Below are 14,353 nucleotides of genomic sequence, written 5' to 3'. Positions count from 1 at the left end.
TGCTGTTGTCAACTCTGAGTAGAGATCACTTTAGGCTGTGTGGACTGACAGCTAGAGACAGGACAGTTGCCCCTGCTAGGACTTCCTGGGTCAGACCACACCAGTTATCAGGGTCTAGGGCTGTGGCCTGGGGGCACGCTCCCTACACTCTGTAAAACTCACACAGATTGTGTGTGACGGTAGAGCCTAAACAAACGCTGGCCGTGTTCTCAGGACTGCTGCCTCCCTGCCGGAAATACACACAGCAGACATCAGCTGTCCCTGGGCCCCTGAGCCTTGGTTTCTTTGGGGTGCTATGGGTATGCTGGCTGGCCGAGTGGACAAGAAAAGCATTCTCAGTTCAGTTACAGCCTGGTCTCCTGACTGTGCTGGTCCCCAGCTTTTGTTCTGTTTTTAGTGTGTGGGGGGACAGCACGTGGGCTGTGATACAGTGGGGATCAAAGGCCAGTTTCCCAGTCCCCGCTGTGTGGGTCCCTAGGCTTGGCAGCAAGCACCTTACGCCTTCCCCTGGGCCCACAGAGGTTTTGTCAAAGGAAGCAAAGCCAGCCGGACCCTGAGTCACTGTGCTTTTTCTTTTTTTTTTTTTTAATGTTAATAAAATATTTTTTACAGAGACCAAAAAGTCAGAATAGTGCAAAACATCTCAACTCCATGCACTCATGAACACTCCCCGGGTGTTTTGAACACACGTCCTAAGTCACAGATTGACTGAGAAATGAGGGTTTCTTGGAAGATGCTGGACTAACCGGGGTGGACCTAAAAAACCCTCCCAAAACACAGGAAAGGAAAAAACCAAACAACTCTCAGATTCCACGTCTGTAGTCACATGCGAAGAAAGGCTAATGGAGGGGTTCCCTGGGCTGCACGGCAGGGGTTGGGGTCAGGAACCTTCTGGGGTACAGGGGACCCTCCCTGTCACCTGCACCCCCAACAGTGTCAACCCAATTCACTTTTTAAAATAAAAGGCAAAGAGGAGAGGATTGGGTCCCCAGAGCCAGCTTTGGTCCTGAAAGTTGCTGGGGGTGGGCTGGGCTGGCCCCGGGCACCATGACTCCACCCCCAGCAGGGCTGCCCTTGGGACCCCATAGGTGAGAGGTCCCAGCTGAGAGAGGTCCCAAGGAGTTCTGGATGCTTTTTATTTTTTTTTTCTTTCTTTTTTTTTTTTTTTTTTTTTTTTTGCATGTCTGATGGGGCAGGCAAGGCAACTGGCCTTGAGGCCCAAGAGGGGCCAGGGTACAGAGGACACCCCTCAAGTGCTGACCCTTCCAGATGGGGTGAGCTGACTGCAGGCCCTCTTTAATTTTTCAGGGTTGGGGATAGAACCTAGAACAGTGTGTGACTGGCCGCCCCTCCCTGGGGGATTCTAAGTTGGGCATGGATGGGCCTGGACCCACATCTTTCTACTGCTCTTCCCCGCTGCCTCACCCAGCCAGTCCTGCCCCTCCTGTGGGCGGCTGTAGCTCTTCCCAGCCTCAAACTCCCTGCAGCAGGCCAGGCTAGCCTGTCTCCAGTCGGACCTGCATCCCAGTGTCCTAGGGAGCCCAGGTCTGTCCGGGTCGTGACTCAGACCAGCAGCCCTGGAGTAGCTTCCTCTCTGTCCTGAGCTCAGAGCCCACCCCTCTACTGTCTTCATCTACTGTGTCCTGAGGTTCAGCCTGGTCACCTGCTGTGTGTGTGTGTGTGGGGGGATCTGTCAGGGTGGGGGGAATTGTAACGACAGGCATGTGTGTGGATGTGGGGTCACATGCAGACCCCACGGCCACTCTCAACACTCTCAAGGCATCATGACCTTCACTGCTCCTGGGGAAGCTTGGGTTCCGATGATGCCTCAGCCTTGAAGAAGTTTAGGAGTTTTAGAGCCAGGCACACTCTCCGGTCTTGTGACACCAGGGCTTAGTTGGAGAAGGGCAAGAAGTTGGGGAAGTCAGAATTGTTTTCAAGGAGGGGATTTTTGTGATGGGTATTGAAAGATGAACATTTCAAACAGTCCTAGCCTGGTATTCAGAACAACTCACTCAACAAATGAGTTCCCTCAACATTCTGGGCCAGCACACACATACACACAGGGGGAAGCAGGGACGGGGAGGGGGGGGGGGAGATAGAGACTATCTTGGTTCTGTCAGTCACACACACACTTCACATTCTTGCCAGCAACTTAGAAACTGTCTATGGTCACTCTGGCCAGAACGCCTCCCTTTTAGCCATCCATCCATGGCTGATGTCCTAAACTGAGTCAGAGCTGCTGGTCTTCCCTCAGCACTTGGGACAGCTGAGCTCCCTTTCCCTGCATGGAGCCTGCATCCAACCCTTTGGTTCTGAATGCCCTGCTGGAATCCAATAGACATCCGCCGCCGTTCGGAGCCAATCAGAAAAGGGCCCTTCATCTGTCAGCACAGCACAGAACACAGAATGCTCTTCCCATTCTCCCTCCCAGCCTCCTAGTTTCTCATCTCTTTCTGTTCTGTCCTGCCTGGATTTGGAGAAAGGACAAAGGGGGTGGGGGCGCCTGGCTCCGGGGAAACCCCAAACCCATCTTCTTGATGGAACTCTAGGTTGTATGTCAGTTCAGGCTAAAGTCCCAGGAGGAAGGGCTCAGATAGGGATCTTTTTTTGGCAGCCTGAGGGTTTAACGGGGACCCTGGCCCAGAGGGGAGGGGGTACCGGGGAAGAATTGGGGAGAAGGATATTTAGCAGCGATGGGGGCTGGAACATCTGTCGGCGCTAGCCCACCGTGCGTGGCACGATCAGGGGGTCGCCAGCTGCCAGTGGGCACGCTGTGCTGAGGGCGGGGTCCGCGTGGAGGGGCGCCCTCAGCCCCAGGTGTGCACCCGAGGGCGCGTGTGCTTTTGAGAGCCCATCCCGCACTGTTTTTTTGCACAGAAACCAGAGGCTGCGTCCCGACCTCCAGGCAACCCTGCCAGTTCATGCCCTGGGCACCGGACCCTCTATGGCTTTTCTAGGGGCAGGAGGCAGGGCCTCCCCAGCCAAGGCCACTGAGGTGGAGGGGTGTGGCCTCTAGAAAGGGCGGGGTCTACGGGGCGGGGCCTCATTCGCTCCCAGGCCCCACCCCACCCTAACTCGCGCTAGGGTGCAGGCGTGGCACCGCCCTCCTCGGCGGAGCGCGTGTCTGACTTGAGCTTGACGAACTCCTTGGCCACCTCGTCGTTGCTGCGCTGCGACAGGATGCGCAGCACTGTGAGCCCCGTGTCGTCCATGTGGATGCGGCGGCCGAGTGGCAGCCAGCACGCGGCGCTCCCGCGCTGGGCCAGTTCCCGCAGCTGCAGCACCGCCAGCCCCACAGTGCGGTCCTCGCGCGCGAAGCAGTAGTCCTTCACGCACACCTGCAGCTCGTAGCACTCGGGGCCTGCATCTGCGCTGAGCGAGCTGGAGGGAAGGACCGGCTCAGCGGGGGGGGGGGGGGGTGTCACCAGCTAGCCGGGTCTCCGCGCCACCACGCCCGGGGAAGATCAGCCATTGGACCATTCACGCCAACTGCCTCCCCCACGGGAGCTACTAGCAAGCCACTCACACCACACCACCACGCACGTTCGCAGTTAGTGCCCCTCAGAAGCTGACACCCTCGCCGGGCCACACCTACTGGCAGCCTGACAACTGGACCACGCTCACTAGGGAAACCCATTGCTCAGACTGGGTCTCCCCAGCGCATCACGTGGGGCGGGCTGCTGCGAGAACCCCTTTGCCTAGCTGAGCTCCTCCCACCCGTCTGGCTTTGTAGCTCCTCTCCTTCCTGGCAACACCCCTTTCCTGACCCTGCTGCACCCTGCCCTTTGCTCAATTCTCTCCGGCCCCACTTGTCAGCCTCCAGTAACCCCACTACCCTCCCACCCCCAGTCCCCACCTCTGCTGCTCGTGATGGCTGCTCCCACCCTGCAGCAATTCACACAATCCCCAGAGTCCAGTAGGCTGTGTTCTCAGTCTCGGAACCCTTGTGACCGCGCTCCTGTGCCCCAAACCCTCTTGTCCACCTTCCCCTCATCCTTTCGGCCCCAACCCCAAGCCTATGACTTCCCCCAGGGACCTGCCTGTCTCAGACAGGGACCTGATCCCTGCTCCCCCCATCCCACCAGTGTCTGACTCACAATTGGAAGCTCTCGTTGTACTTGGGCGCCCAGCTGTTGTTTTTGGATTTGGTGGCGAACTTGCGCTTCTTGTCACTAAGCTGAGGCCCAACAATGTTGACCTCGATGAAGGGGCGGAAGATGCCGGAAGTCTGCCACTTGAGGTCGTTGGCAGCCACCACTGTTGGAGGGTAGTGGGAAAGTCTGGTGAGGTTCCCCGTGTGGCAGAGCCATACTCTGCTTTCCGGGTTGGAGAAATAGACTACATGCCCCAGGAAGTCTGACAGGAGGGAAGCCAGGCCAAGACAGAAAGCTGCATGGTCCTGGGACACGGTTGGAATTCCTAGTGCAGCCATGCCTGAAACAGTTTTATCTCAGGAATTTCCCATTTTTATTTACTTATTTATTTATTTTTGGTTTTTTTTGTTTTGTTTTGTTTTGTTTCTAGACAGGGTTTCTCTGTGGTTTTGGAGCCTGTCCTGGAACTAGCTCTTGTAGACCAGGGTGGTCTCAAACTCACAGAGATCCGCCTGCCTCTGCCTCCCGAGTGCTGGGATTAAAGGTGTGCGCCACCAACGCCTGGCTATTTTTGGTTTTTTGAGACAGGATTTCTCTGTAGCTTTGGGGCCTGTCCTGGAACAGACTCTGTAGACCAGGGTGGCCTCAAATTCACAGAGATCCAACTGTCTCTGCCTCCAGAGTGCTGGGATTAAAGGTGTGCGCCAGCACCGACCAGCGATTTTCCCATTTTCTAGACCATTAAAGAAAAACACAAACCAATTCCCAGCCCCCTTGTCTTAAGTGAGCCCGCATCTGGTCCCCTCTCTCACCGCACCACTCACCCTTCACTGTGACTTTCTGCTCCCCAGTTCCCGGATGCGTAAACAACTCCACGTGGACAGACACTTCACCTACAGGGTCTTCCACACCCGAGCCTGGGTGGGACGGGGAAGATACCTGATGTGAGCTCCGCTCTTCCCCACCCACCTGGAGGGACCTCGGCCACCTCCCCACCACGTGCTGGCGGCACCAGGTCCCTGAGGCCCTGAGGGCACCAGGGTGGCAGAGGCCACTGTGAAGCCAAGAGTGCTAGACTGTGGCATTTCCTTGTGTCCCTGTGAGACTGGAGATGGGTCTCGTAACCTCTCTGAGGCAGTGCACCTGCCTTTCTTCCTCTCCCATTCTCCTGCCTCCAGAGCCTGCTTGTGTCCATTTAATTCACTGTAGCCTGGGATTCTGGGACACAGACAAGTGCTGACCCCTCTGCCTCACTCGCTCGCCTGGGCTACAGCAGTGTGCCCTTCCCCACTTTGGCTCTCGTCTCAGCTGCACTCAACAAAAGAGCTGGAAATAACCTAGCAGCCCCCCCCCCCCACCACAAGCCTCCCATGACTCCCCTCTGACTTTACCACAAAGTCCTCTTGCCTAAAGGCCCCTTTGTCCACTTAACTTCAGCCCAGTGCCCCCCACAGTTCCTCCCCAGCCTTCTGAACTCCCAGGAATGCTCTGCCCCTCTGCCCCTCTGCCCCTCTGCCCCTCTGAAATGACAACTTCCATGCCCCCACCCCGTCCTGACTCTGGGTTTAACAGGCAAGCTTCAGTTCCTACTGGGAAGGCTCAGGGATGGTCAGAGCCACAGTCATCCTGCCCAGGCTGCAGTGACGGCCCTGTAGATGGGCACATGACCTGGGCCAGGAGACAGAAACTCAGTCCCAGACTTTGATTGGAACTGGCCCAGGGATCTCCAAGGAGACCAACTGACCAATGGCATTGGGACCTAAATCCAGCTGTTCCTGATGCCAACAAACCCCTGATCTTAGTTTCCTAGCCAACAAATGTGTCTGCTGTGTGGTAGCCTTGCACATGGCTCTTCCTGGGGGCTACAATGGCCACCATGAGTGGTCAGCTTAAAAACCACTGCGCTGACCTGTAACTCAGAAGCACATCCACAGGGCCTGTGGGCCTGTGACCGCCAGCACCCCAAACTGCCCCATCCCCAGGCAGCTCCCCACTCCTGGGGCACCCCATGCACGGGCATGGCAAGGAGGCAAGGGGATCAGGACAGTCAAAGGTCCATCAGGTTACCTGTGCTGGACGGGAAGTGAGGAGGGTCAGGGAACCGGGGAGAGGGAGGGTGTACTCCTGCAGCCCCTGAAGAGGGGCACATGGCCCAGCACTGTCCAGCCCAGGCACCCACCCACATCATCTCATATACCTCCCAGTCACATGCTCAGCCCCCTCCCCCAGGCCGATGCTTCAGCAAGCTCAATCCGGGCCAGAAGTGGGGTGCTGGGGAGTTAGACATGATGGGTTATGTAAGATGTCAGACCACAGCCCAGGCTAGTAAGAAGGAGGAGAGGCAGTGCCAAACCCCACCCCAGGTTTGCTGGCTCCACCAGGAAGGGCTGTCAGGCCCCACCCTCGCCCCCTAGAACCCTGGTCCCCTGGCAGGGGAAGGCGGCTTCTCCGACCCTCAGCTTTGGGAAAGCTAGAGAGGCCACTTGTTCTTTTCTGGGTGTGGGTGGATGCGTGACCAAGGCTGACCAGAACTTGCAACATCCCAAATACAGGGACCACAGGTCTGTGCCCGAGGCATGCCTGGAATCGGTCAGGTCCTTCGTGACTGTCCCTGTTTTCCAGGGGACAGAGCAGTCGGGGAGGAGGCAGGCTGCAGAATGACTGACCCAAGATCTTAGAGCAGTTCGTTGTTTAGTATTTTGTGCGTTGCTGGAAATGGAAGCTGCCCCATCCAGCCTGGGGTGTGTGTGGCTTGGGAGAAGGGATGGGACTCCTTCCCTGTGTGGAGCCAGCAAGTTGCCCTTCGCCCTGTGCGAGGACTTGGCGCCGGCCTGCTTGGCCGGTGTCTTACTAGCCGGGCGGGGGAAGGGGGGCGCAGGCACCGGGCACCGCGTGCGGGTGGCGGGCGGCGCAGGCACGTACCCATCTCAGGACAAACGTCTTCACTAAGGGTAAACCTAGTCCCCTTTCCACCATGGACTGACCAGGGTGGACAGGGAGGGAGGAGTGTGCGTGGTGGGGCGAAGGGAGGCGCAGAAAGGGGACAGCGAGTGACAGGGAGGAGAACAAGAAAGAAAGAGAAAGAAAGAGAGACAAGAGGGAGAGAAAGAGAGAAAGAAACGTCAGTGCAGACGGACGGACAGACAGACAGCCTCCCACTCCGGGAACACCAGGGACACCAAAAGCAGCAAGAACAGGAGGAGAAACTGAGGCTTGTGTTCCACCCGCTGTGCCTGCGGGTGTGTGGATGACGACCTTCCCCGCTCCAGCGCGAGGACAGAACCTAAGGCCGCCAACTTCTACCAAATTGGCACTTTGGAGTATTTCTGGATGAGGTGGGGACAGGGAGGAGTGCTAGGACCCTGGAGCCCTGCTCTGTGGCTTCAGCAGCTGCACGAGAGCTCAGAGGGACGAGGGACAGAAGCGAGACACAGACAGAGAGAAGGACGGGGGTGGGAAGATCTGAGGCTCAGCACCTCCCAGGTCCCCACATAGCCCAGGTCCAGGTACTTCCGCCTCTAGGATCTGACAATCATTCCAAGTCGAGACAGCGCAGAGGACCCGCCCCTAAGGAGGCCGCCGCCAAGCCTTGGTCCCTTACGTCAGAGAGTTCACCTAGAGCTGTCAATCATCTCAGAAGTCTGGTACCAGAGCCGACAACCAGGTGCCACCAATCACTCAACGGCTCCAGGATATTAAAGTCCCACCCCTCGAGAACAGTCACTAGGTTGCCCTAGAAGCTGTCTATCATCAATGCCTGGCCCCTGGAGTTTGTGTGGTCCCGTCCCACAGCCGTCAATCACCCCTTGTTTCTTTGCCTTGAAAGACTCGCCTTTGGCGCTTTGAGGTCGGATGCCCCGCCCCCATTCCAATCAATCAATCACCCAGGGGCGGAGCCCGTAGCTGGGCGGAATGCAGAGGTGCCCTTACCCTGCGCAGACTGTGTCTGCACGAAGGTTTTGATGAGCAGGTCGGTGGCCTGCGTGTAGAGCGACAGGGCGTAGCGCAGGGACTGGAGGTCAGGACTCTTCTCCAGGAAGGTCTTCTTGAGGCCCACGCCCCCCGCGTGGAAGTATTGCTGAGGACGGACAGGATGAGGCTGCTGACGCTTTCACCACCTCATTAACACCCACGGCTCTCACCGTCCGGGTCTTCACCGGGCCACAGCCGCCCCAGGACCTTTGTATTTTCTGCGCCCTCAGATGGAAAGGCACTCCCTGCCCGCTACCCGTTTATTTTACCTTGTCCTCTCACGCATTCCCCAAAACCTGCCTCCTCGTTCCCTCTCTTAAAGCCTTCTGTGGCCCCTCTCTCACCTTGATGGTATCCAGGGCCAGTTCGACCACTGCGCACTGCTTCGGGGTCAAGCTCTTGGCTTCCTCACGGACCATGTGATCCTGTAGTGGCAGGGAGAAGTCAGGTTGGCAAAGCTGACCCTGGTTTTGAGATTGTGGGTCTTGAGTTTCCCTGCTATGGATCAAATGATCACTCAAGCTGAACCCGACTGTCTCTTTCCAACACAGTCAAGGGCATTTGAAGGTGTGTCCAGGCTGAGAGCAGGGATTTTGTGTCTTGGTCTATCCCCGGGATCCTCGGCTCCCTCACCTTAAGTTTAGACAGCTGGCCCAGCTCCTTGGCCGCATTGAAGATCATCTGTGTTCCCTGTGGGAAGCAGTAGACAGCATGGGTGACGGTGTGAATTTTCTAAATGGTCTCCCTTCCTGAGCGATCCCCTGGCCTGTCTGCCATTTGGTTTCTATCCAAAGGTTCCTGGTGACCGATGGACAGAGGGGTCAGGAGCCTCTCAGTGAGACCTTGTCCTTGGAGAAGCCTGGTTCCCTCACACCCTCTATGGTCCCACAGTTGGAAGACACAAGAGAAACAGGTAGGTGTGGGCAGGCTGTGTGTGGTGAGGGGAGGCACCCAGGGGGGTTCCCCTCCCCTTAGCCGCCCCTCAGTGGGGATTCTACTCTGAGGATCCAGAAGATCCCTCACACACTGGCGGCTGTATATACCATGTCTCCCAGAGACACCCATCAGATGGCAATTGTGGTTGTGATAATGCCAGGCAGGTCTAGGTGAAATCCCCAGCTGGGCAGCCCAGACAGGTGACTTAACCCCTCTGAGCCGGTGTCCCCCACACATGGGGAAATCACAGCAATCAGTGGCCTTGAAGGGGTGTGGATGTCTTTGGTGACTCGTTTGCTGTCTTGGTCTCCTCACAGGCAACGAATGCATGGCGGACTGGGTCCCAGCCTGAGAGACACTGCTGAGCTGGAGGGCCTTGGCCCCTCTGGGCCTGGTCTCTCCCTAGATGATTAGGGATTTGTTGGAATGAGCTTGCCCCAGGGCATTCTGGTTGGGCTGCTCCAGACTTCGGAGACCTATGGTTTTTTGCTACCTCATGCTGTGCTATTCTGTGTGTTATTCTGTCCTTCCAGGACGGAAGACAAGACCTCACACAGGTCAGGATGGAAGCCCATCAAGACTTCCACTGCGCCACACACCCCTCAGCCCCACGGCCTCAGGACTCCCCGAGATCGGAAGCCGGAGTTACCTCATTTCCCCTGTTGCACCCACCTGCGCTCTGCTGCGAAGCAGGGACCCTCTTGAGCATCCTTCATGCCTCCTACTGCCCTTCCCTCCCCACCCACAAGCAAGCCAGACAGACAGAGGAAGAAGAATAACGGACAGGGCCACAGGACGCCCCGACGGCACGGACCACATAGTGGAAGGGGCAGGGAAGGAGAAGGATGGGGTGGGAGCCAGACAGACAGTGAGAGGCCGCGCTTACGTCTGAGTGGCTTGGCAGTTTCACCCTGCCCTGTGGAGAGAACCAGGCGGAGGTCAGAGTTCTGGTGGCTGCTGGGAGGATACTCAGTGGGACTTCCCTGCCCCCTAGAGTCACATCATGAGTTCCCTCCCAGTTACTGAAGCAGATACTAGTTCTCCCCAGCTAAGGCACTTGCTCCTTGACCACAGCATACAGGGGCCTAGAAGCTGTAACCCCAGCCTCGGGTGCTGTGGCACTTGAGGAGGAGTCAAGGAGGCTCCAGGTCTCTGCACACACCCCGCATGCACCAAGCCTTTCCTGGGGAGGTCTAACCACAGGAAAATGTCATGATAAACCTACAACTCCTTCAGTGTACACGCACACACAGACAGACGCATACACACAGGCTCACACAGACACGCTCAGACACATGCACACAGTCAAACACAAGCATGCACACAGACACATGACACATATATACTCACACATACATGTTCGAAGGTGCACACACAGACACATATGCTCACACAAGCGCGTGCACACAGTCAAAAACATGCATGCACACATAGAGACACACGCACTTGCTCACATACACAAGCACACAGGCACACATGCACACACACACATTTGCTCACACACACAAGCACACAGGCACACATGCTCGCACATACACACACAGAGTCAAGCACTTGCATGCACACACAGACATACACATGCTCACATACACAGACACGCATGCTCTCACACACACACAGAGTCAAGCACTTGCATGCACACACCAACACTTTCTAGATCTGCAAACAGCTTCTGCAGATACTCACACTCATCAAGAATTATTAAATCCCATGTATAGGAGGCTCACAGGCCAAAACACACATGTTTTGCATGATCACATTCAGATCCACACATCTCTCACCCCACATGGATGCTACATGGGTACAGCGCCCCTAGAAAACTGCCTGGGAATGCCCTATGCTCAGCCATAACACAAACACCCATTTAGTGCACAGAGAGGCCTGGCGTATCCCGTATGACTGCAGAATCAAGCAGCTGCCCACAGCCCCACCTCTGTACAGTAAACATCCATTAAAGCAACAAGAACCTGAGCCTGGAGTTGGGTACACACATTCCTGACTCTGGGGAATGATCTGAGCTCAGTCCCTAAGGACGAGATCAAGAGCCACTTCCCACCGTGGCCTCAGCTGACCTTTGCATGAATGAACGGCAGGAGCACTCTCACCCGGACACCCGGGACCCCGGCAAGCCAAGGCCCTCATTACCTTTTCTAGGCCCTTGCCATGTTTTCTCAAGAGGGTGCCCTGCAGAGACAATGTCACAGCAAGGTCAGGACCCAGGCACATCACACTCACCCATGTGGGGACTGGGGGCTGCACTGGCTAGGGATTGGGGAAAGCTGGGGGCCTATGGGAGCGCACTCTTAAGAGAGGGGAAGAAGGGGAGGAATAAGAAGAGAAGGTGTATGATCCTGAGGGAGAAGGAAGGGAGGAGGGGAGGACTAAATAGGAAGGGGGAGGAGGAAGCCAGAAAACAAGGAAGAAGAAAGAGGGAAGAAAAAAAAGGGAGGAAGGTGGAGGAGGATGGGAAGCAGGGAAGAGAAGGGAGAGAAAGAAGGGGCAGTGGGGACAGAGATGAAGGAAGGGAGGGGAGGGGAGAGAAAGAGGAGCAGGAGAAAAGAGAGCCAGAACCAGAGAAAGCCCAAGGTAAAAGCCACTGTTAAAATATAAGCCATTTACATTTGGTGTACAAAGGAGCCCACTTGATCCCAGGTTAGCAGAAGCACCCCACTCCACACTGAGACAGATCCGAATCCGAGAAATCTCTGGCACATGCTTGTGGCCTGAGCCAGGTGGCCTCTCTCCCAGCCTTGGTTTTCCTCATCAAATTGATTGGATTGAGACCTCCTCCCTCAGAGGGTTGTCGTAAAGGTGACCTGCCACAAGCCATCAGTATCATGTATTCCTTTACACTCTTTCTACAACTGTAACCTGGGCACTGGCATGATGCTACGAGGTGGCTACAGAGACCCAAGTCGTGCCCACTGGCAAGGTGAGCTTGGGACAAAGTAAAATGTCACAGTGGCCTAGCCTGACCCACAAAGGGCGTGGAAGATGGGTTTTCTGAGGTGCACAAGTCACTGGGGAGCATTTGGAGGCCTCCATCCCTCCCTGCCACTCTGACAGCTCGGAATCCTGGTAAGAAGATCCACTTCCCAGGCCAAGGTCTGGGCAAAGCAGTGACACCCGGACTGCCTGACAGCTGCATCTCCAGCTGGTCCTCCCGGTGTGCAGGTGTGAGCACTAGTGTGTGCACTAGGGGAGTGTGCACTAGTGGTGTGTGCACTAGTGGTTGCGCACTAGGGGAGTCATGAAGGCACACTGCATGCAGAAGGGAAGACCCCACCCCTGCCTCTGTCTGCTTCCGAGACTGGGTGGCTTCCATCTAAGGGACAGGGACAGGGTTGGACATGACAGAGTGGGCTGACAATGTGGATGTAGCCCTGCTTTGAGTCTGGGAGGGGCGTGGTCTCCCAGCCCCACCCCTCTCAATGCCCACCCCCCAGCACACAGATACAAAGTCAGGATGAGGGGAGGAGGGGGCACTGGAAGGGTGGGGGTAGCCCCAGTCCAGACACACAGCGAAAGACCGACGACGATGAACAGACAGATGGACAAACGGCTCTCTACTTACAATCATCTGCCAGCCGGAATGGGGGCAGGGTGGGGAGAGGGGAATAAGTCACTGTGAGTGGCCCTGGGAGGGCCCAGTGTGGTTGGGAGGACACTGAGGCACTGACACCCCCCAGCCCTGGCCCTGCCCAGAGAGTCCTCAGCTCCCAGCTACAGGCAACTGGCTGAGGCCTCTCCACCCTCCTCCCCCTGTAAGCCCACCTAGGGGCATCCTGCCACCAGCCCTGGGCCCTTCACCTTATCTTCACCCCTGGAAGACACACCTGAGTGACCCTGCTGATCCCTGGTGTCATTACCCTCGCCCACCCCCCCGGAGGTGCACTGTCCGGGGCGCAGACCCTCACCGTCTGGTCTGTGAGCGGCGGCAGAACGATGGTCTTCTCCATGGTGTTCATCACCAGCTTCCACAGCTCCTTCAGCACGCGCTTCAGAACCGTCTTCTCGCAGATTTTGGCAAACAGGGTGAGGCTGGGGGTGAGGCTGGGGTCAGTGAGAAGGACCACCCAGGCCCCTTCCCTCCACACACAGGCACGACCTGGCAGGGGGACCATGCATGGTGTATGTGGGGGGAAAGGAGACAGAAGGGTCTGGGGAAAAAGCCTGGATGTCAGGGTGAACGGGGTGGCTACGCAGTGTTCAAGGAAGACACACCAGGATGCAAAATATGGAAGAACACTGGGAGATGGGAGATCAGAGAACACAAGGACAGAGACAGGATGGGCAAGAGGACAAGTGAGCAGAGTGAAGCCCAGACAATTCATGACATGACTAGTGGGCTGGAGGAAGGGGACAGTGGCCAGCACACATTTCCCAGCGAATCTACCTATCACAGCCCCAAATCCACCAACACTATTCACAGCTCACCCAACTGTCAGTGCTCCACACACCCACCTCTCACCGTCCCTCACACACACACACACACACACACACACAGCTCTCACCGTCCCTCACACACACACACACACACACACAGCTCTCACTGTCCCTCACACACACACACACACACACAGCTCTCACCGTCCCTCACACACACACACACACACAGCTCTCACTGTCCCTCACACACACACACACACACACACACACACAGCTCTCACTGTCCCTCACACACACACACAGCTCTCACTGTCCCTCACACACACACACACACACACACACACAGCTCTCACCGTCCCTCACACACACACACAGCTCTCACTGTCCCTCACACACACACACACACACACACAGCTCTCACCGTCCCTCACACACACACACAGCTCTCACTGTCCCTCACACACACACACAGCTCTCACTGTCCCTCACACACACACACAGCTCTCACTGTCCCTCACACACACACACACAGCTCTCACTGTCCCTCACACACACACACACACACAGCTCTCACTGTCCCTCACACACACACACAGCTCTCACTGTCCCTCACACACACACACAGCTCTCACTGTCCCTCACACACACACACACACACACACACAGCTCTCACTGTCCCTCACACACACACACACACACACACAGCTCTCACCGTCCCTCACACACACACACACACACACACACACACACCTCTCACCGTCCCTCACACACACACACACAGCTCTCACCGTCCCTCACACACACACACACACACACACAGCTCTCACCGTCCCTCACACACACACACACACACACACAGCTCTCACCATCCCCCCCCCACACACACACCTCTCACCATCCCTCACACACAAGGACCTGTCCACTGTATTTTTAAGCATCTCTCCTTCCCAGCCCTGGTA

The 14,353-nt window shown here is 56.6% G+C and overlaps 1 protein-coding gene across 8 annotated transcripts in view; it reads right to left on the bottom strand.

Annotated features, from left to right (window-relative positions):
- Positions 1–163: 163 nt before the first annotated feature.
- Unc13a (unc-13 homolog A) overlaps positions 164–14,353 on the bottom strand; it is a 49,016-nt gene continuing 34,826 nt past the window's right edge. For 2 of the 8 annotated variants that reach the window (XM_041674691.1, XM_041674692.1), the window contains exons 35-45: positions 12,923–13,046; positions 12,580–12,585; positions 11,151–11,189; positions 9,892–9,921; positions 8,703–8,759; positions 8,414–8,494; positions 8,028–8,175; positions 7,020–7,076; positions 4,922–5,014; positions 4,101–4,260; positions 164–3,384 (exon numbers count right to left, since the gene is read on the bottom strand). In XM_041674691.1, coding sequence (XP_041530625.1) covers positions 3,084–3,384; positions 4,101–4,260; positions 4,922–5,014; positions 7,020–7,076; positions 8,028–8,175; positions 8,414–8,494; positions 8,703–8,759; positions 9,892–9,921; positions 11,151–11,189; positions 12,580–12,585; positions 12,923–13,046 — 1,096 coding nt within the window. In that variant the 3' untranslated portion in view covers positions 164–3,083. The remainder of the gene's footprint in view (positions 3,385–4,100; positions 4,261–4,921; positions 5,015–7,019; positions 7,077–8,027; positions 8,176–8,413; positions 8,495–8,702; positions 8,760–9,891; positions 9,922–11,150; positions 11,190–12,579; positions 12,586–12,922; positions 13,047–14,353) is intronic. The other 6 variants (XM_041674695.1, XM_041674699.1, XM_041674694.1 and 3 more) reach the window with 5 other exon arrangements.

This window comes from Microtus oregoni, unplaced genomic scaffold, assembly GCF_018167655.1.
Source record: "Microtus oregoni isolate MIOR12 unplaced genomic scaffold, Mior012 000025F_ref0000491, whole genome shotgun sequence".
Classification (NCBI taxonomy): Eukaryota; Metazoa; Chordata; class Mammalia; order Rodentia; family Cricetidae; genus Microtus; species Microtus oregoni.
Note: the sequence above shows the minus strand (reverse complement) of the source record. Positions and strands in the feature narration are given on the sequence as shown.